General features: G+C 41.6%; 2 protein-coding genes across 3 annotated transcripts in view; one reads left to right on the forward strand and one right to left on the reverse strand.

Moving 5' to 3' along the window:
* Positions 1 to 521: 521 nt before the first annotated feature.
* Positions 522 to 4,469, forward strand: SETD6 (SET domain containing 6, protein lysine methyltransferase). Its single transcript, XM_065899179.1, has 9 exons — positions 522 to 548; positions 780 to 869; positions 972 to 1,116; positions 1,196 to 1,337; positions 1,464 to 1,658; positions 1,790 to 1,910; positions 3,550 to 3,730; positions 3,876 to 4,018; positions 4,164 to 4,469. Exons 1-9 carry the CDS (start codon positions 522 to 524, stop codon positions 4,467 to 4,469), a joined length of 1,350 nt encoding a protein of 449 aa, XP_065755251.1.
* Positions 4,470 to 6,178: 1,709 nt separating this feature from the next.
* Positions 6,179 to 22,523, reverse strand: part of CNOT1 (CCR4-NOT transcription complex subunit 1) — a 99,861-nt gene continuing 83,516 nt past the window's right edge. For both annotated transcript variants that reach the window (XM_065898882.1, XM_065898883.1), the window contains 16 exons: positions 22,141 to 22,260; positions 20,256 to 20,447; positions 19,548 to 19,690; positions 18,997 to 19,105; positions 18,728 to 18,897; positions 17,844 to 18,075; positions 15,562 to 15,810; positions 14,419 to 14,582; positions 14,097 to 14,214; positions 12,837 to 12,938; positions 11,553 to 11,726; positions 10,474 to 10,623; positions 9,617 to 9,797; positions 7,955 to 8,087; positions 6,694 to 6,828; positions 6,179 to 6,518 (listed from right to left, as the gene is read on the reverse strand). In XM_065898882.1, coding sequence (XP_065754954.1) covers positions 6,440 to 6,518; positions 6,694 to 6,828; positions 7,955 to 8,087; positions 9,617 to 9,797; positions 10,474 to 10,623; positions 11,553 to 11,726; positions 12,837 to 12,938; positions 14,097 to 14,214; positions 14,419 to 14,582; positions 15,562 to 15,810; positions 17,844 to 18,075; positions 18,728 to 18,897; positions 18,997 to 19,105; positions 19,548 to 19,690; positions 20,256 to 20,447; positions 22,141 to 22,260 — 2,451 coding nt within the window. In that variant the 3' untranslated portion in view covers positions 6,179 to 6,439. The remainder of the gene's footprint in view (positions 6,519 to 6,693; positions 6,829 to 7,954; positions 8,088 to 9,616; positions 9,798 to 10,473; positions 10,624 to 11,552; positions 11,727 to 12,836; positions 12,939 to 14,096; positions 14,215 to 14,418; positions 14,583 to 15,561; positions 15,811 to 17,843; positions 18,076 to 18,727; positions 18,898 to 18,996; positions 19,106 to 19,547; positions 19,691 to 20,255; positions 20,448 to 22,140; positions 22,261 to 22,523) is intronic.

Here is a 22,523-nt window from a genome sequence, read left to right on the forward strand (position 1 = left end):
AAAAATAAGCCCCTCCATGTGCTACGCAGAAGATGAAAAACTGAGCGGGTCTATTCTATCAATAGTTCTGGGAGCCCTGACCACACAACTCCGAAACACTTGCACAAACTGCTCTAATTGCGCACCCAGCCGGCCTCCAGCCAGGCCTTCCCTTCTCATCCAGAAATGGGATTTTGCACTTCAACCGGACTTCTACCCCCAGGGGTTTCAACTGTCACGGACCAAGACTGGGAAGGGTTGTGCCTGGCTCAGACCAGGCTCAAGGCGGCAAGGGGACACATCTTCCTGCACCCGGCGGCACGTTTTCTTAACCCAAGTGGGGAGACCCAGCCTCAAGGATGTTTTCAGCAGGGCTTGTACGACCAGGTGCAAACCCCCACTCTTCTTCCGCGTGGAAGTCGAAACGAACATCACGTGGTTCCGGGGCGGGAACATAGGCCCCGCCCCTGAGAGTCCTGCCCCAGGACGCCGGAAGCGCCTGCGCTGGGCTGCGGAGTCGCGGGGCTGCGCGCCCTTGGACCATGGCGACCCAGGCGAAGCGCCGGCGGGTGAGTTGTGGCGGCAGACGCAGGAGCACCCCTCTCCGCCGCGCCTCGCCGCTTCCCCGTCCGCAGCGCCGTCCCGCACGAGGCTGCGCGGCCTGCCGCGGGTCATTTGCCGCACTCCACATCCCCTCCCCCAACCCCGGCCCTTCCTCCGCGCGCGCGCGCGCCGCCGTCTTCTCCGCCCCCAGCGAGCTCTTCCGGGCGGGGCAACGCCACTGCGCTTGCTTATCTCAGGTGGCAGGGCTTGCGGGCAGCGAGGACCCGGCCCCGGTGGCCAGCTTCCTGAGCTGGTGCCGGCGGGTAGGACTGGAGCTGAGTCCCAAGGTGAGTGGGGGGCGGGGTGGATGGAGGCGGGCGCGGCGGGGAAGCGGGCGCGGCGGGGAAGCGGGCGCGGTCTAGCTCTGACCGGCCGCTCTCCCTGCTCAGGTGGCGGTGAGCCGGCAGGGCACGGTGGCCGGCTACGGCATGGTGGCCCGGGAGAGCGTGCAGCCCGGGGAGCTGCTGTTCGCGGTGCCGCGGGCCGCACTCCTGTCGCAGCACACCTGCTCAATCAGCGGCCTGCTGGAGCGAGGTGGTTACGCCGGCGGGGGTGGGACGCCGAGGCGGGCCTGCGGGGCCGGCCGGGGCCCTAACCTCTTCGTCTCCCTCAGAGCGAGGCGCGCTGCAGAGCCAGTCGGGATGGGTGCCGCTGCTGCTGGCGCTGCTGCACGAGCTGCAGGCCCCGGCCTCGCCCTGGAGCCCCTACTTTGCGCTGTGGCCCGAGCTGGGCCGCTTGGAGCACCCCATGTTCTGGTGAGAGCCGTAGGAGGGGCAGCACCGTAGGTAGCCTGGCTCGAACCACCCTGCCCTTGGGACACGGGTTCTAAGCGCTAGTCCCGGTAGGTGGTGTGAAGAACTTGGGTGGGGGTGTCACTGCAGGCCAGAGGAGGAGCGCCGGCGATTGCTGCAGGGCACCGGCGTACCCGAGGCTGTGGAGAAGGATTTGGCCAGCATCCGCAGCGAGTATTATTCCATCGTGCTGCCCTTCATGGAAGCCCACCCCGATCTTTTCAGCCCCAGGGTTCGCTCTCTGGAACTCTACCGCCAGCTCGTAGCTCTTGTGATGGCCTACAGGTCAGTGAGCGGAGCCTTAAAAAGGACCCTTTTTTTTAAGAACTCTATTGAGGGACTAGAAGGGAAAGAACAGTGAACCCCACTCGTCTCTCACCCTGCACTGGGCTTTAGCAAAGTTCTCTCTGTGGCAGCTTTCAGGAACCACTGGAGGAAGAGGATGATGAAAAGGAGCCAAACTCCCCTTTGATGGTGCCTGCTGCAGACGTACTAAACCACTTAGCCAATCACAATGCCAATCTAGAATACTCTCCAGTGAGTGGATCTGTCCCAGTTCTTTTTCTTATGTGCTTGGATGATTGGGCATGTGATTCAAACCGGTGTGTTATTTATGCTGGCCTGGCAGTTGAGCTAAACACTCCATTCTCCTCATACTAAAAATGTGTAGGTGGAATTATCTCCTCCTCTGTGTACTTTGCGTCTTCCACTGAAATCACCTGAACTGAAAACATCTCAAAACCTCACAAGAAAGCTGGGGTTAATCCTCTGATAAACCTTGCACCCTCACTGACTTGGTTCTATAGGTTGGTTGTTCTGTGCAGTGCTAGTGAGCCAAGATTGTTTCTGGCCCCTGTGGACAGCAATCTGGAACAGCCATAGTGTCAATACTTTTCACTAGAGGGGATGTTCGTAAGACCGGTTTAAGATGATACCAAGGCTGTGTTTGTATCAATTCTATTTGCTAAGTGGAAAGTTGCAAAAAAAAGATCTAAGTTTATGGGATTAAAAATTAGGAAATGGCTGTTTAAAATAAGTTTATTTTTGTCTGTGTTGGGTCTGTTGCTGCATGCAGGCTTTCTCTAGTTGCAGCATGCGGGAGGCTACTGTTCGTTGTGGTGTGTGGGTGTCTCATTGCGGAAGACGGGCTCTAGGCACACGGGCTCAGTAGTTGTGGTGCACGGGCTTAGTTGCTCCGTGGCATGTAGGATCTTCCTGGACCAGGGATCGAACCCGTGTCCCCTGCATTGGCAGGCAGATTCTTAACCACTGTGCCACCAGGGAAGTCCCTGGCTATTACTTTTATAAAAGCTTGTGTCCATTTGCTGTTCCTACTTTGATCTTGGTTTTTTGGGTTTTGTTTTTGCCACACTGCACAGAGCCCAGTTCCCCCTGCCCAGGGATTGAACCTGGGCCCCATCAGTCTTAACCACTGGACTGCAAGGGAAGTGCCTAATTCTTCATTTCTGTAAAGCTAGCAACTTTTTTGGGGGGCTGTGTCGGGTCTTAGTTGTGTCACGCGGGCTCTTTGTTGCTGTGCACAGGCTTCTCTCTAGTTGTGGTGTGTGGGCTTTGTTGCCCCATGGCATGTGGGATCTTAGTTCCCTCACCAGGGATTGAACCTGCGTCCCCTGCATTGGAAGACGGATTCTTAATCACTGGACCACCAGAGAAGTCTCCAAAGCTAGCAACTTTTTTTTTTTTTTCTTTTTCGCGGTACGCGGGCCTCTCACTGCTGTGGCCTCTCCCGCCGCGGAGCACAGGCTCCATACGCGCAGGCTCAGCGGCCATGGCTCACGGGCCCAGCCGCTCCGTGGCACGCGGGATCCTCCCAGACCAGGGCACGGAACCCGTGTCCCCTGCATCGGTAGGCAGACTCTCAACCACTGCGCCACCAGGGAAGCCAGCTAGCAACTTTTTAAGTGTTTGTGAGATGACTGAGCAAAGATTATGTACTAAACCATGGGGATGACCTTTGACCTTTTAAGTCTCACCACTTTTATTCTACAGTACAGGATCTTAACAAGAACTAAAGGTAGAATGTTGGTAGGTATAGTGTCAGTCCCACCATCACTGAAACTATACCTGCTGGAGGAAACTGTACCCTAGGAGGGAAGTAATCTTAATGAGGCTGGCCTGGGAAGGGCCTGGCCCCAGCTTCTCCCTTCCACCCCAGAATTGTCTTCGGATGGTGGCCACTCAGCCCATTCCTAAAGGCCATGAGATTTTCAACACTTATGGGCAAATGGCTAACTGGCAGTTGATTCACATGTATGGCTTTACTGAACCGTATCCTGACAACACGGATGACACGGCTGACATTCAGATGGTGACGGTTCGTGAAGCAGCGTTACAGGGTGAGTGATTAAACCTTGGACACTGGTGTATGTCTCCATCCCTGCCCCAGGTGCTCTGCCAATAGTAGTTGTTCCCTTTGTGTAGACTAAAGAGAAATGAGGTCTTGGGTATACTGACTTTCACAGCAGTACCTTCTGTCTACAGGAACAAAAGTTGAAGCTGAAAGGCTCCTACTGTATGAACGCTGGGATTTCTTATGCAAACTGGAGATGGTAGGGGAAGAGGGAGCCTTTGTGATTGGGCGGGAAGAAGTGCTGACAGAAGAGGAACTGGCCATGACACTCAAGGTAAATGCTCAAAATAAGTATTTAGATCTACGTGTGAGGAAAGGTGGCATGGATGGAGAGGACACTTAAATGCTGTCAGGACAGGTTGGCTTCTCTAAATCAATTTTGGAAATATGCAAGTAAAGGGCCCCATGGTTGCTTCTAGGTACTGTGCATGCCTGCTGAGGAGTTCAGAGAATTTAAAGACCAGGATGGATGGGGAGATGATAAAAGGGAAGAGGACAGCCTGACAATCACAAATATCCCCAAACTCAAAGCATCATGGAGACAGCTTCTTCGGGACAGTGTTTTATTGACCCTGCAAACCTATGCCACAGACTTAAAAACTGAGCAAGATTTACTCAGTAGTAAGGAGGTCTACGCCACACTCAGCTGGAGGGAACAGCAAGCCTTACAGGTTCGTTATGGTCAGAAGATGATCTTACACCAATTGTTGGAACTGACTAACTAGCAGGTTCCCTTTTTCCTGAAGGAATTGTCCAGGAGAAGAACTTTCTGCTAAGCTGGTACACATTGATGCTTGAAAAGAAGGATCATTTGGACCTTTTGTTTTGCATTTCATACTAAATACCAAAAGGAAAAGTAGCAAAACTGTTGTCTAGGATGAATTGCAAGGTAAGAGTGACATGCTGAAGGATTTGGGAACAGTAGATGTGGGAACTGCTGCTTATTGTTATGAACACTAATAAATTTTATAGCTGTTTGGTTCTCAGCTTGATCCAAAGTTAGCAGAAATGTGATAAGTCTGGCATTTAATAACATGGACTTTGAAAGTAGACCTGGTTCAAATCCAGGTCTATTTTGAACAAGTCACTTTCCCTTAGTTAACAACTGTTTCCTGTTGGAGGATTTAATAAGCTGTGTCACTAGAACTCTGAGCAATTGTTTAAATTCCTTAAGCAGCCTAGATGGCACAACTCACCTTTAAGACACCAATGACATTCAAGTCCCCATGTAAGATTTCTATTTAATCTTGAACCTTTTTGTCCTCTCTGGCCATAAAACTTGACAGTCATGAAAGGTAAGGTATATATTAGGTAAGTTTTAAATATATACCTACTCTTTTTCTTTTAAAAATTATATCTAACGTTGTAAAGCAATTATACTCCAATAAAGATGTTAATGTTGAAACACCATGAGGGTAAAGGATGTTTTTAAATGGGCATTTTGAAACTGTTTAATCATAGAAACCTGCTCCAATAATTTTTCACTGTTGGAAAGGAAAAGGCAAACAACACTACACAAAAATCACTTCCTTGTTTAAAGATGCCAGATTGGTAGTGGGAAAACCTACCATTCAGCAAAAGTTGGTGTTCCCCGGTGGCCCCAACGGGAAGGCTGCGTGGTCCACTTTCCTCCTCACCACCAGCACTGGCCGCTACTGAGAAAGGCACAGTGGACTCGTGTGTGTGTCATGACTTTAATGTTCGACTACAGTATGCATACACATACAAGAAGTAGGGAAGCTAAAGCCCAGGAACTAGGAAGGCTACAAAATACAACACATGGACCAATACATTTACAAAACATTCAAAATCCTTACAAAAGGGGCTGTATTGGTCCTTTTGACTTCGTTGTTGTTCAGCTTAGTCTGTATGGCCATTCATTGGGATAATGGGGAAGGGCAATTCATAATATTTGGTTCCTTTCCGCACAGTTTACAAGTTATCAGGAGAGAGATGGGGGAACTTTAGGCCTGGTTTGGCTTCCCTTTATAAAAAGAAGTGTCTCACGGGGCCCAAGGGGACCAAGGGGATGTGTTCTCCAGCAGAAAAGAGAAAATGATGCTCTGCCAACAGCCAGCTTTAGATTTGGGGAAGAGGCAAAATAAAAATCCACGGGATCTCAATTGTGAACTCTTCCCATGTTTCCTGGCATACCAAATTCTACACATCCACATTTTTAAACAACTGTGTGATTTTCAAGGTCCCCATCCGTATTTTAAAAAAATAAGTCACACAGTATTTAAACTGGCTTTCCTGCTATTCTTTGGGACACCAGGAATGTCAGATGACATGGAGCTATGCCCACCCCCCATCCCCCCAACAAGTGCATGGCATCAGCAGCCTCTTGAATTTATAAGCTGGGAAGTAGGTACCACCAGTTTATCTACTTGCCTTGGACACATTTTGCACAAACCCAAGAAGTTCCAGACAAAGGTTTTCTCTTTCATATATTTACACAAGTTCAAAATGATATTCACAGCATCTTCTAAATGTTGGCCAGGAGTCAAAAAAATGCATTTAAATTTGGAACGTGTCCAAGTAGACAGGAAGCTGGCCCAAACAGTAATTGGGGCAGATACCCGAGACCAAAGGGCCGGCAAAGTCAGGAAAAGCTGAAAGGATCTTCAGCCAGTTTATGAACTTGGTACAGTGGGACCTCCAGGCTGACAAATTTACAACAGAGATGTGGTTCCATCTAACTGGCACCTGTCCCTTCCATTACTTGCTGAGCCTGCTTTTGTCCCATGCAGCACTGTGCGACAGACTGGAATAACCTGAAGAATGGAGACAGTTAACAAGTTTGTGAGAAAACTTCAGGCCTGACTAAAACCTTGCATCTCATTTTGGTTACTGTGGCCTTCTTAATCACCCACCCAAGCTGAAGCCATCAAATGATTCTCATTCTTCTGTCTTAAGAATGTAACAATTTAAAAATGACTTTTAACTCACTTTTCAATTTCTGGGGCACAGTGTACAAACTCGTGGTTCCAGAACTTAAACGCTGGATTTTTAATCAGCTCAATGAAGGTAATAAGAAGACCCCAAGGATGTGGCCTATTTACAATCAACCGTTCCAAAAGAACCCTGGAGAAGGGAAGAAAAAGTTAGTCAATGCACAGAGAAACATACAAATTCATGACCACTTCTCCATTTGTCTTTTTTCCTAACACTTTTTCCCTGATTATTACACTACATGCAAAAATTGTTAGCTTTACAAAAGGCAGGTGGATTAAGTCTTTTCTATAGAATGGTTAAATGGATTCTAGAATTACATAACGTGGGTTTGAATCCCTCCTCTTCCCATTACTGAGCCTACGAGACTAAGTTAAGGTAAAGGATAGATAATAGATTACATGACACAGAGAAGATAATCGCTTAAAGAATACATACTCAATGAAAGTAAATAGGAAATAAGAATTTTACTACTAGTAGTACATATGTAAATTGGGTGGTTATAATTCTTCACATCCCCTGATCTAACCGATTTTACTTCTAAATTTACCCTAAGGATGTAATAAAGCACAAGAATAAAGATTTAAGTTCGAGGAAGTTCACTAAAGCTTTATATAGTCCACAAAATAGGACTTTTACCGTCTAAACATCTAATAATAAAACACTGGTTAATTTTTAGTATATAAACCTAAGGAATACTAATGCTCAGAAACTACTATTAGGTGAAGGGGCAAGTTTAACAAGTCTGGTCCAGATTTTTAAGTTTGTGTATATCTCTCTCACTAGGATGTACCCATTTCCTGATCTCCAATGCTGTACATAGTCCAAGCAATCTGCAATAGATTCCTAACTATTGTTAGTAAAACACACGTATGATCCTGTTATTTCTCCTGCTTAAAACCTTCCAACCCAGAGGTAATGACAAGTCTAAGTTCTTTAACATGGCCTTTAAAAGGCCTGGGTGTTTCAGGACTGGTCAAATATGCTGACCCCACCACCTGAGAAAAACTCCTGATCTATCAAAATGCTGTGCCTTTTGTCGAAAACTTTTTGTTTCAGCAGTGATTAATAATTCTCTACTTGTGATTTTTTTTGCATCCATCAGACTAATTATCAGGAGGGCAGAACCATGCCCATTTCGTTCACATTTAAGATGCTCAGTGAACATGGAATGCATAGGGAAAAAAACACTCAGAATTCATAATAAAGGGGAAGAGACTCCATTTAGAACCCTCTGAAAAACAGACCTCTCTCTTACCTTGTGATCTGTTCTTGGATAGCTTCAGTGTTGGCTTCTGCAAAAAGGTAGAGCATGGTGCAGCTGAAGTAGTGAGTGTGGCTATTTGGGTACCGCAGCTGATTTGCAATTGCATTCAAGAAGAGATACCGACCTAGATATTAAGAAAACCCAGCTTAGCGACAATTTGCTCTGAAAGGCCAATGTGAGAAGACAAATCACATTCTGACTGGATGGATTTGCATTTCTGATATAGGTTCTCAAATTATCCTTTGGTTTCAACCAGCGGTGCTCAGGGCCCCAGAGTTCATTTCTATGGGTTTTATTTCACTATTTTTCACATTAAAAAAATTGTAGTTAAAATAATTAGTCTATTTAAAAATAAGAGACCTACTGCATATTAATATAACCTGTTAATAAAAAATTTAAGTATTTCCCCCCGAGAAACTTAGAGAAGAGTGTCACTGTTTCACATTCTGCTGGATTCTCATTTCTGCCCTTATGTTCAATCTGTTCCAGTATGGTTATTTCATGTGGCCTCTGGAAACACTGTACACTTGTGACAACATGAGTGTGAAAAAAAGCAAATGTCTTTTTATTATTAAAATAGTTTTAACCCCACAGCCCTTCTTCTTTTTTAAAAAATATTTATTATATATTTATTTTGGCTGCACTGGGCCTTAGTTGCTGCATGCATGCAGGATATCTAGTTCCCCAGCCCAGGATCAAACCAGAGCCCCCTGCATTGGAAACGTGGAGTCTTACCCACTGGACCACCAGGGAAGTCCCTCACAATCCTTCTATAAGGGTCTTGGGGATAATCCACTAAGGGTTCCCAGACTATACTTGGAGAAATGCTAGTTTAAACTTTATTGGAATAAGTATTAATTGGATTTGGTTGTCTCCCTCTGCTTGATATTACTGAGGTTTGTAAGGCCATCACAGTGAGCTTTAACACTTAAAGGCTATCCACTTTTTTTGTTGGGTTCTGGACGTAATGGTATTCATTTGTGTTAAATCTTGATTTTAAGCTGCCTCAAACCCCCTCCTACAAATAGGCAAGTAGTATATACTCAAAATTAGCCTCTCAAAAATCCATAGTGAAGTTAAAAAAAAGTAGGCATCCTCCTGAAGTGTATGCGTGTTAGGCTGAGCAGCACTGTATCGTTGGCCACCACCTACCATACAGAACACCAAAATTGGTAGTTCAGCCAAGCAAGATGCAAACCTACAATAGGATTATACTGTGAACTTTTTGCAGAGCAGGTAGGGGAAGTTCTATTCATTAATCTTTACACATTTAATATTTAACATATTGCCTGGCAAAGAGGTCAGTAAATGTTGGTAAAAGGCAGGCTAACAAAAAAAGTAACATGAGCCTATTTTTAAAGAGAGGCTAGTAAAAAGAACATGTTTATTTTCACACTAAAAAAGAAAAATGCTACAATCATACATACTGAAATATTAACTGATGTGGTAAGGATTCTGGATGATTTTTTTCCTTTACGCTTTGCTGTGTCTTCTACATTGAGCAAATACTATCGAATTCAAGATAAAATAACCAGCCAGACCCATAACCATATTGACAGAACATTCTCTATTGTGGCTTAAAGTATTTTTGGGACCAGACTGTGACAAAATGTGCACAAAACTTGACTCTGAGAACTAGCTGGCTTCACTCACCTTCAGTGTCCAAGTCCACAGCCAGGTTCTGGAAGATGTCCATGTGAGCAGAGTGGGTGATCGTGCTCATTGAAGGTGTGCTGCCCTTGTTGTGGATGTGTGCAATTGCCTGAGTCCCTACATAGAGCACCAGTGCATTAATGAGCTGGAGGTTGTAGCGATTACCAGGCTCATTGGATACCTAAATGAACAAAACAGAAAGCTCCTGACTTACTGTCACAGAGGACTTAGGCATCAGATTTAGGCACCAATATTTTTAAGAACACTTTTTATGCCTTTCATAGAAAAGCTGAACTGTTCCCAATATCCTCTGTGACTTAAATTTTAGAAATCTTGAATTTGTGAGGTTATTTAACAAATACACACTTGCACAAGGGTAGTTGTGTCAACAGAAATGGGATTTCCCTTGGGAAACCAAAGCTTTGACAGTTACCAGCACAAAAATAAAGTTTATAAAGTCAAAATTTGCACTATCTCACTTATAAAAAAGATTTGGAGAGGGAAAAAACGTGGTTTCTTGGTATGGAAAGACTGGAAAGATAATACAGCCTCAATCAATTTGTATACAGCAAATTGAACCAGAATCCATTTACTTAGAAGAGTCTTGGAGTAGGGGATGATTATCAGCAATCTTTTCTTACAGAAAACCAGTCAATTCCCTGGCTGCCTCTTCCAAGGCTATATAGCTTGTCACTGGTAAAATGTATAATCCAGTTAATCTCATCCAACCATTAAAAATGACAATGTGCTTTAAAACCTTTAAAGCAGGTTGAAAAGACTAACTTACAAGAGACCATGCATAGGACTGTGCGTACAAAGTGAAAGACACAACCAAGAGTTTAAGTCAAACCACTAACCTGTAGGTTGCTCCGCAGATCAGACAGAAAAGTGACAGGTGATCGAGTTTTAAGATAGGAATCCAAATCCTTTTTGAACTGGGGTGGCATCACCCCAGTAAAATTGGTGAGAATCCGGGGTGCAATGTTAATTTCACTCAACATATCCACCTGCCACAAACAAATACAAGAATCATAATCAGAAGCATCTGTAGGCCTTAACAGCAAACTGTATCTATGCTAGAAAGTAGTTGGATCGTTTTTCTAAAGTTATACACTTTACATCTTGAAGAGTAATCAATATTTTAAGAAATTTTTATTGAAGTACAGCACAATGTTGTGTTAATTTCTGCTGTACAGCAAAGTCTTATTACTCATTAGAAGAAATAGATTTTTCTAATTAAAGGTACCCATATACAAAATGATAGTAATCTCTCATTCTATACTATTTTCTCATTCTTAAAATAAGGCATGATAGGTACCTTTTGTAGAGAAGTCTAGTTGATACCACTAATTGTGTTTTTCCTGGAATTCGATTTCAAAACAAGAGTACAGAATGAGATTCTTTGCTCACCAAGAGCCCTAGTCTTTGAAAAGATGCCCCAAGCTGAACAAGACACTGTACTTGCTACTTTAAAAAAAAATGCATGTGAAAAGATTTTTAAAAATACATAAAAATTACAATAGCCATGTCAGGGTGGTATGATTTTTTAAAGTCCCTTCTCTCCTGATAATTTAAGTACACAAATCCAAAACACCTGTGAAATATGACATTACAAGTGTCTATTCTGCAATTCTGTGCCACTGGGGCCACCCAGCAAATGACTGGACTGGCCCAATACCTAGGTTGAGGTTCTGTAAATATAGCTAAATTTAATATCAAAACTGAAAACAGCAACTAGACGAATACTGTGAATCAATATTCAGCAGCAGTATCATACTTTATCAGGCTTAATAACATGACAGCTTCCCCCAAAGAGCACCCTTACCCAACAACTTGTAGGTGTGTGTGCTGGGGACAGCAAATACCCCACTTACTAGAGAAAGGACTAAAATACTAAGATGTAACTTGCTTTTCCTTGAACTGTTTAGAACTTTACCTTCAGATTAGGAGTGAATGGGTCTGGGAGCCTCATGTTTCTTGGAAAGGCACTCAGGATCAGATTTCTTAGCTGGATACAATTAGGTGGGATCACATCACAGAATCCATAATGGTAATCACAAAGGAACTCAGGGAAATCATGCAAAAGAACCAGCAGCACTCTTAAAGTGCCCTATATTTTAAAAACAAGAAAAACATTGGCTGTTTCTACATTAAGTAAGAAAATGGGAGTAGCATTTTTACTATTACGAATTTGAAGTAAAAAAAAAAGTTTTCTTTTTAAGTGTAAATGTAAAAGCCAGAATTAATGGCTTCTTGGACAGGAAGCAGGCACGTGCAAAACAGAATGCAATTTGAGATGGGCAAAGATTTCTTACCCAAGACACAAAAAGCAACAGTAGTTTTGACTACATTAAATTTAAAGCTTCTATCCCTCAAAAGACACATTACTTTTAAAGGAGTGAAAAGGCAAGCCACAAGAGTAGATGTTTGAATATACATCAACAAAGGGCTTATATCCAGAATACATAAAGAATCCCTGTTAAATAAGAAAAACCCAGATAATCCAATAGGAATATGAGCACAAGGCTGGAAGAAGAACATCACGAAAGGAAGATACCCAAATGGCCACAAAAATCTCATTAAGAACTGAAGGAAACGCAAATTAAATCCACAATGAGATCCTACTCCACAACTGACAAAATGACTAAAACGGAAAACAATTTCAAGTATGGTAAGGATGGGAAGAAATAGTAATTCTAATGTGCTTCTGGAAGAGTTAACTGGTATACACATATATGAACGTATGAATGCCTTATGATCAAGTACTGGTTATGCAAATATGTTTGATTTTTGTACTTTTCTGAATATATGTTATACTTTAAAAGCTTAATGATAGAGACATCCCTGGTGGTGCAGTGGTTAAGAATCCGCCTGCCAATGCAGGGGACCCGGGTTTGAACCCTGGTCCGGGAAGATCCCACATGCCGCAGATCAACTAAGCCCATGCGCCACAACCATGGAGCCTGCGCTCTACAGCCCACAAGCCACAACTACTGAAGCCCGTGCACCGCAACGAAGAGTAGCCCCTGCTTGACACAACTAGGGAAAGCCCGTGCAGCAACGGAGACCCAACACAGCCAAAATTAAATATATATATATATATATATCTTAATGATAAAAACAAACGTTAGACCTCATATTCCCAGCTGAAGTGTTTGTTTTTAACTGCTTTAAGTGTTAAGTTTTAATTATTTTAATTTTAGAACTCCAAATTAATTACCTTGTAGAGGATTTGCATAGGTTTGGTGAGTTCCACATTTCTAAGGAAAGGCGCTAAATATTTGAATAAATCAATCAGTAGCTGTGCATACATAGGCCATCCCTGAAAGAAAGAAATGTATGAGTCATAATTATCCTGTCAGCTGTCATCCTGCCACCAAAAACGTTGCCCAAGCAGCTACACTGTGACTTTATTATCTTTTCATATAGCTAGAGAATATGGACATTAGCACCTCTCTTAAAGACTGACTGGCCCAAGAAAGGAATAAGCAAAATTATGGAGATAATGGGAAATGATATTTGAAACAAACTGGCTCCAGAAACTCCAGGATATATAGGTCCTTGCGCCTGTAGCAACATTTTAAATAGAGGGAGGAACTTTCAGACAGAACACAAAACACGTAGCCAACTGAGAAACTTGGGTCTGTTTTCTTAATTTCTTTTAAGTCCTGGATCTCAATCATTTATTTTCCCACTCCCAATTCCTCAACTCCTGGCAAATAACCTCATCCAGTTTACAACATGAATCCTCTATTTTCACCCAAACTTGGCCTCCTCACCATATCCCAATTATAACAATTATGTTCATTTTGAAGTAGTTTTTATTCAATATATTTTCCCTCCTCCTGGAATGCACTTATTTGTCAAACAAAATGAAATCCGTTTAAGGATTATTTCACTTTCTTTTTTACTAAGCACACAGTATAATTACAGTCTCCTGATCTGAAGGGTCAATCAAGGGTACTTCCTGGAGTACTCATTTGCCATTTAATTGCAAGATGGGAGAGAAACTTCTCATGCTGTTTATTCACAGTTAAGACTAAAAACTCTTTATTCAAATTTGATCTGAATTTTTCAGATACAGTAGACACGAGCGGTCCTCAACCCTGAATGTGAGAGCCTTTAGTATTTAGAGAACCTGTAAAACTGGCAGGTTTCTGAGTTCCATTACTCGGAGTTTTACATAGCTGTCTACAGAGGTGCTCTAAGGTTTCAACTTTTTTTGAAAATCCCTTAAGAGATTGACATAAGGAGACTCACAACAACTTGGAGAAGCAGTACCCTAATCATTGAGGAATGGCTTTCAGGCAGAGGCAGTCAAGTACTTGTTAGAGCCTTTCTCCACGACTTGACTCCACATTAAATATAAGAACTCCCAACTAAGCCTGAAAGAAGTACAATGACTACTGAATGACTAAGAGTGCTAATAAGTCCCAGGTAGTTACAGTCGTGATCTGTAGGAGATAAACTGCAGCCACACCTTCTGCTGTGGCGTATGTGCCAGCATTCTTGCAATAAATATCCGATGGGAGATCAGTTCAAGCCAAGCATACACAAAGCCAGGAGCTTTGGTAGGCCTCAAGATGTGGAATGTGTTGCTGAAAGAAGAAAACCTTAGTCAGAAGCACAAGCTTAAATATGGTTAAAAAAAAAAAAGAATATAATTAAGTAGACAACATGTAAGCTGCATTATGAATCAACATGCCTCAAATCCACAAAGTTCTACCTCTCAAATTTTACTACACTACAACAGCAATCCTTAACAGGAAATCCTTAACAGTATTATATTCAACAATACTCACCAGAAAGCTGTAAGTGTCTGGAAATTAATGGTTTCCAATACATGCTCAGGTGCATTGAGTTCCAAGAGCAGCATGATAAAAATTCGATGGTAGGGAAGCTGCTGAAATTCACTTTGCCGAACATCATGATCCTGCAGGAGAACTCCCACTACTATACCAAGGACCTATAGAGCACACAGATTATAGAGCTTGTAAATCACGAAGATAATTCATTTACCACTGTCTAGCCATGCTTTTTTACCTTGCATCGTTATGCCCCACATGAAAGGAAATATAAAATTACATACTGGTAGCCAAAGGGACCGTGCATTGGGGTTTGATTTGCCCTACAGAATTTTGCATGGTTTCTTTGAATCTCCATACCCCTGTATATGGAAGTATGCTAGACATATATACTTTCCACAAGTTTTTCTAAAGCTCTAGAAATCAGCATGGCACATCATATTTTATCATGTTAACACAATCAACCTAATTTTTCTGGTCTGACATAAAGGTGACAAGAGGCAAATGATTTATACTTCTGTTTGCATTTAGTAGATGGAAGGTCAGGTATGCTATTAGGTTGCAGAAATACTTAAGAACTATCCTGCATTCCACTTGATTTTATCACTGAACAGTGGGGGGTGTATGTGAATCCATTTGTAATTATCCGAGACCAAGCTCTAAGTTCATTTTTGCACTATCTTAACATTCAAATTTCCAGCAATTCCACTGCATAAATCAAACAGAAATTCTGCTTTGTTCCTTTTCAGAAAAATCAAGACAACTGCAATGTCACTCATGGTATTTGAGTTACCAATTTTTGTTTATCAATGGACATGTCTAGCCATCTCACTCACAATGATTCTGTACATGGGGGCAAATCTCATACTACCTAATACTTTCTAGTGTACTCATTGCTAAACATTAACATACTGAAAATACGTTATATGTTTTTGTTTTGTTTTAGGGGAGGGGTGTCTTTCAGTTAAGGCACCATACTCTTCCTCTAAAATTCGGTGATTATATTTACATATTATCTATGAATTTAATATCTGGACAGAAAAGGGGATATTACAAAATGTTTTGAGGGCCCTGTAGGGTTAAGAGCCACTGATACAGACTTCAAGTGTGCAAAGACTAAGGCAAGAAAGGATTTCAGACCTTATTCAGCAGATTAATCTTTGTGACAGTGTTGGTGGCCTCCCCTGAGTGCTTTACTAGCAGTGCAATGAGTCGGACAAAGGCATCCAGGTTGTGATAGCACTTGGCTCGGATCATGGTGGGATTAGCAGCAGGATTGTGCTGCTGCTCTGCCTGAGCACGGTAACTGATTTCAACACACATTTCAGTACACAGACGAAAGAACCTTGTTATGAGGTCATCAGTCTTCAGGATTCCTTGCTGGTGCATCTACCAAGGGAACAAAAACATTACAAGGCACAATGAGATAATACACATGAATAAAATTTTAATTTTCATGTAAGAAGTATTCTTTCATTCAACCCTATTGTCACATTTCTGATTCTTACTTTGAAAAAAAAAAAGGCGGGGGGGGGGGGGGGGGGGGCGCGGGTCATGAAAATGACTTTTACATTAAGGATCCATGACACATTTCCTTCAGTTTTAAGTTTGATGGGAGTTGAGAGATAATAACATGGCAATTTTTAACAGCAGTCCATAGCCAATAATTTCAAAAGTTAATTATGCAAATTAAACCAACTGTTAATAAACCATTAAGTCATATTAAGACTTTCTGGTCAATGTGTATTTCCCCCAAGTAAGAGATTAAGTTACATATATTTTAGTTTCTCACATAATTTCTTCTAACTGACTTAACCAATAACAACAAAGTTCTTGAAACTCCAACTAGCTGCACTAGGAAAATCAAATAATAATTTATACAGTAAGTAAGTACCAAAGCAAAATGCTCACAGATCATACCTGGCTATTTTAATGTAAATTAAGATAAAGTAGAAAGGGCAAGTTTACTTAAAAGAAAGGATAAAATACAAATTTTATGACATATGATTTGGAAGTGGAGCAGAGAAGTTACTTTGCTAGTATGAAAGAAGAAAAAGAAAGACAGTGTAACAAGCGTTAAGGCTGCAGAGGGAGGAGGTCAGTGCTGAAACCAAGCCCAGAATGAAAACTTGACCATTATCTTGGAAACTTTAAAACAATTTAAATGTCCCTTGATAAGCAATAAATAACACAGCTGAATTGACAATAATATACCCTAGGAAAAACAGAAGGCCAGCAAAGGGACTTTTGTACAATGAAATCTGAAAAAGTAAGCGGGGGGGAGAAGAAATGAAGATGGACTGCTATGATCAAGAAGGAGCAGAAAAGGAAAAAAGGAATTCTCAAAAGGATTCAAAAGAGAATAGAAAAGTATAATACATTATCTTTTTCAAATGGAGAGAACAAGAGCAAATAAGCCAACAAGAGAGCTGAGACAGGTGCCACATCCATACCCATGAAATATCAATGACCACAAAAACCAATTGATTTGAAATTCCTCTATCCAAATCAGAAATTAAACTGTAAGTATACAGTAACAGCTTTTCAATAGGGTATGTTTTTATAATTCCCTCGATTCTTTTAAGGGAGAAACTTACTTAGTATGATTTACTAAGAAATTAGTCATCTTGAAAAGTAAATCCAATTCCTGACAACTTCTAAAATTCAAATCAGCTCTTCCACATTCAATTGTCATTTATCTGATAATAGATCTAATTTGCATCTTTTTTTGGTGGCACACCTAAGCTTTGGTCTCAGTTTGAAGAAATACAATGGTCGAACTGCAGAAATAAGCTATTTTAGGTAGATAAGGTACTTAATTTAGAAAATAAAATAAAAATCTCCACCATTTAAATACTTAAGGTTTTTTTGTTTTGAGTTTTATTTTACTTTTAAATTTAAAAAAAAAAAAAATTTTTTTTTTTTTTGGCTGTATCTTAGGGCTTGCAGGATTCTTAGTTCCCTCTACCAGGGACTGAACCCAGGCCACTGCAGTGAAAGCACCAAATCCTAACCACTAGACCACCAGGGTACTCATTATTTTACTTTTTAAACATGGGCTATTATAAGAACTGTACAGATTAGCCCGTAATCCCATCACTGCTGATTATCAAGCTGGTAAAATTACTATATACATTTGGCAGTTTCATTATTCATTACCTGACCCATTGTACTTTGTAGCTGTGACAACTGAAATCGGACAAAAAGAACTAAAGGGGATGGGAAATGTTGACTTTACTGCTTAGTGACCAATGATGGGAAAATAAATAGTATCAATTTAACAGAGTAATGGTGGTGACATTTTTGGTTTACATGAGTATGGAGGTAACTGACCACAGGTACATAATACTGAGCTTTAATATTGGAGGCATCACACCCTACTTATGTTGAATAAAAAGCACCTTTCTTTCCAAAAGCTCTACCTGTCCAACAAACGCAGAGAAAGCTTTGGTACTGTCACGACCAGCTGCTGCTGAATGGTAGAGATTCACCCATTCCCTCAGAAGATACTCTGCCTTCTCCCTCAGGCCTGGAGGATCATCATACTCTGAGGCTTGAGAGATCCCAGAATGCATCATAAAGTTAGGGCCTCCATGAGCACGATCAATCATTGCTTCATAGTTGGATCGCACTACTTCCATCAGCTGGGGCAATCTAGTACAATAAATCCAGAATGAAAATCAGTCTATTCATGGCTGTGATTTCACAGACATACAGTTGGACAATTTGTTTATTTAAGAGACCACAAGAATGATGATAATTTTACCATTCCCATATTTAAACAAAACTATCCTCGGTTTCTTCATATCTGTTTACTCATGAGGACGTAATATGCAAATGACTGACTTAAGTCACTTCTTGACAACAAAACGATGCCCAATGAAATGGAGCTGATGTTCGTGGTCAAAAAATTATTCACTGCATGCCCACTATGTGCCATGCTTTGTGTTATTCATCTTAATTCTCAACAGTTCTTCAAGATACTATTTCCATTTTATACAAGAAACAGGCTTAGGGAGGGTAAGTCGACTTGCCTAAAATCAGATTTTAAGCAGCAGAGCCAGGCCTTAAACAGAGGACTCTTGACACCAAATCTAGTGCTGTATGTACTGCTCTACAGCAAGAAGGCTTGGCAGCTAGTTAAGCTTTCATATCTCAAGGGACAATATTAGGCCTCACCAAAGCTTACCGTATGTGGTAGGTAAAGCAGTTATATAACAGGTAACGTTACTAAGTCTATACAGTCATTTCTTAAGCTCTTAAAGACTGCTGAATACACAAGAATCCCAAAGCATTTCCTTCTCACCCTTCAGGAGCATTGCCTCTGGAGTGAGCATTAATCCTCATGAGGGTTTCAATGGTGTGAAACAGATCTGCCTCAGTAACATGGGCAACACTCCTTTCATCCACCAGCAGGATTTTTACCAATTGCATAGCAAATGCCACGGCCATGTAGTTTAAACCATTCTCCATTGACTGGCAACACAGAAAGCACAATGTAAGAAAGACAGCACTTACAGCAAACACACTTCCGAACTACCAGAGGTCACTCTTCCTGTTTAATTCCTTCCATACCTGAGCTAGGTGAAGATCATACTGTTGCATATTGACCAAATGATTGCGAATTAGCAACTCCACTGCCTCCACATTATATTTATATTCATCCCGACACTCAATTAGGCACCTAGAAAAGTCAGTATTTCTTTATTCATAAAGTCTTAACCATACTATATATCAGGTAAAATAAAGAGCCCATTTTATTAAATGGTAACTTGTTCCAAATTAAGGATGCCTTGAGAACCAACTAAAAATCAGTTTTCAAGATTCAAAATAACCAGTAAAGAAGGAGAACAGACGACCCAGTGTTAAAACACAAGTTTTGCTCTTGAAGTCTAGAAAACAAAGCATTCCATTTAAAACATTATTTATGAACATCACTTCTATGAAATCACTGAAACCTTTTAAAAATCCATGATCTATCATTTATTCCCCAAAACAAGGTACTGGTTTTCTGTATCCATCATGGGCACCAGACAGAAAAAGAACAAACATTCAACAATTCTCAGTATTTAGGGTCATGTATGTGAGAAAGCAGTTCACTAAATACTACTAAGATGGCTACTGACCTTGTGATCTGTTTGTTACACCATGGAGACCCATACGCCCGGCCATCTTGAAGAGCTTTTAAGACCAAGAGGTGGCACTCTCTGTAGCGAAGCAGGAGGTCAGCATCAGCACCACTGGTGGCATCCAGTAAGCCCTCTACAGCCTATGGAAGAAAAAAAGTGTTCAGATCCATGGAAAATACAGTATTCAGCCCAATTATCAAAGTCAATAACCAAACCTTAATGCAAAGTACAACATACCTTCTAAAGCCACAAGTTAACAATCTCTCCATTCACTAAAATCCCTTTCACTTGCCTAACACACACACTCTCTGAGTTCTTTGTAGTCCATGCTTAGTGCTCTTCCCTGTCAAGAAAGGTGACACTGTCCCTACACAGTAATAACCTAATGCTGCCCCATACCCCACCCCTTACCCAAGTACTTGGATCAACTGTCCCTCAAAATCTAAAGGGCTATCTTTTAAAGTTTCTTAAATAATCATAATTCCAGAAAATCTTACCTTTATGGAAAAAAGAGAAGATTTCACACTTTACTGTTGTAACTATTTACAACACTCTACTCTGGAGAAAATCATCTGCTTATTACAGAACACAACTTGCTTTATATTAATTTTTAAAATTTTAAGCATAACTTAAGTAGATAATGGTGCAGGTCACTAGATATTTACAAACCTAGTTTCTTCTAAAATTAACAGTTTAAGAACTAACCTTCTGGAGCAATCCAAGAGCAGCTATGGCATCCCGAGAGTTTCGAGATAATACTACAACCTCCAAAAGACTTCTAAGAGCCTGAGCTTGGGGGTTCATGGCCAAAGTTGGTGGGATGGCGTGAAGGTGCTGCTCCAGTTCTGTAATGCACTTATCATAAATCTGAGCTACGTCATCCGTTGCCCAAGCTTGCTGTTTTGGAGGAGGAAATAACCAAAAAAGAGAGGGGAGAAAGAAAAAAAAAAAAAAGAAGAAAAAAATTAAAGATTTTTCACTGGCACAGGTAGCAATTTAAATGTCTATTGGGGGGCTTCCCTGGTGGTGCAGTGGTTAAGAATCCGTCTGCCAACGCAGGGGGAAAGGGTTCGATCCCTGGTCAGGGAAATAAGATCCCTCATGCCATGGGGCAACTAAGCCTGCATGCCACAACTACTGAGCCCGTGAGCCTTAACGAGAGAGCCCGTGTGCTGCAACTACAGAGCCACGTGCCCTGGAGCATGTGCACTACAACTAGAGAGAGAAAATCCACACGCCACAACGAAGAGCCCGCGCCGCAATTAAAGATCCCGCGTGCCGCAACTAAGACCTGATGCAGCCAAAAAATATATATATATTTTTTTAAAAAGTCTATTGGTATATTAACTACCCGTATTTTTTTTTCTCTCTCTCTCTTTTTCATCAAAACATGGAGGGGCTCTTCCATTCCCCTTCCTGAACTGTTTGGTCTTGATGCCACTAAGTGGTGCAGTGCAAAGCAAGCACTGGTGGGGGTGTGTTTTGTTTACTTGATAGTGGAAAGCCTTGCAGACACCAGTACAATCAAGTGATGAAAGAGCATGATAAATAATGGGAAAGGCTGAGAGCAGCACCACTTGTAGCATCTAATCTGCAGCCTATGAAAGTATATAATCCAAACCATGGAAAATATAGTATTCAGGCCAACTGTCAAAACCTAGTAGGACAGAATAAGAACACAGCATCATTTCTGTGGTATTACTATCAAAGATGTACTACCTGAATCTATTCCTGAGAACATATTGTACAAACCCAAATCAGGTTATTCTATAAAATCACTGGCCTGTAATCAAAGTGGGAAGGCCATGGGAAGATGAGAAAAGGAGCTGGAGTAGACTGACCTGCGGGAAAAATTTTAAATATAACAACTAAATGAAATGTGTGGTTTTTTTTTTTTTTTGGGGGGGGGGGGTGGTGCGCCACACAGCTTTCGGGATCTTAGTTCCCTGACCAGGGATCGAACCCAGGCCCCCGCAGTACAAGCACAGAGTCCTATCCACTGACTGGACCGCCAGGGAATTCCCTGAAATGCGTGATTCTGATTTAGGTCCTTTTACTACAAAAAAAGAATACTGGGACACTTGGTAAAACTTGAATTAGGTCTAAGGATTAGATGATACTAAGGTATCAGTGTTAACTTCCTGATTTCAATGGTTATACAATGGTCACACAGAAGAACGTCTTTGTAGGAAACACAGACCAAAGAATTCAAGAGACTGGGCCATCAAGATCAGCACCTATGTTCAAATGGTTCAAAAGGAAAATGTTTCCCCTTACATTTTCAACTTTTGTGTAAATACCATTTCAAATTTTTAGGAAACGTTTTTACAAAGAACAGGGGAAGCCATGAGGTCACCACGTAAATTCCTTTAGTTAGGCCAAACATGAAAGTTAAATCAACTTCATGGATTTAAAAAAAATTCCCGAATGCCATGCTGATGTGATACAAAGAATATCTATACAACTCAACAACCGTGGGTAATTTTCTTCCCTATAACTTAAGCTCCCGGGAACCAGTGATAGATTAACTGACAAAAAACATTCAAATTAAACTGTAAATTACTCAATTTAATCCAAGATGAGTATTTACCTTCATGGGCTGAGCTAAAAATCCTGTGGGCTGACTTAAATCATTTGTAGGCAAGAAGCCAGGCACATTGCGTGCAAACTCTTCATAAACAGCCAGCTGCTTTGGGTCCACACCACCAACCTTGGAAGAAGAAAACTTACTTTAACAGGATCCTCTTCACAATCAAGGGGAAACCTTTTTATCAAAGTGGAAATTTTGCATGGGAGTAAGCACAGGGGTTCTGAGAAGGGACACAGGAGTCACTACAACATTTAATAGCATGACTGAATATGCATGCATGTGTGTGCACACAGTTCAGTGTTTCCTATTTCCCTGAGACCTGTTAGAGTCACCCTTATTTATAGATTAAGAGCTTTTCCACTGGGAAATGACTCAAGTAGGAC

Source organism: Phocoena phocoena, chromosome 20, assembly GCF_963924675.1.
Source record: "Phocoena phocoena chromosome 20, mPhoPho1.1, whole genome shotgun sequence".
Lineage (NCBI taxonomy): Eukaryota > Metazoa > Chordata > Mammalia > Artiodactyla > Phocoenidae > Phocoena > Phocoena phocoena.

What these genes read in the sequence shown, in the direction of transcription:
- SETD6 (XM_065899179.1), top strand. Translation starts at nt 522, where the DNA reads ATGGCGACCCAGGCGAAGCGCCGGCGG. An exon ending in TTGGAGCACCCCATGTTCTG is followed by an intron (nt 1,338 to 1,463) that starts GTGAGAGCCGTA and finishes GTGTCACTGCAG; the next exon opens with GCCAGAGGAGGAGCGCCGGC. An exon ending in TCGTGAAGCAGCGTTACAGG is followed by an intron (nt 3,731 to 3,875) that starts GTGAGTGATTAA and finishes TTCTGTCTACAG; the next exon opens with GAACAAAAGTTGAAGCTGAA.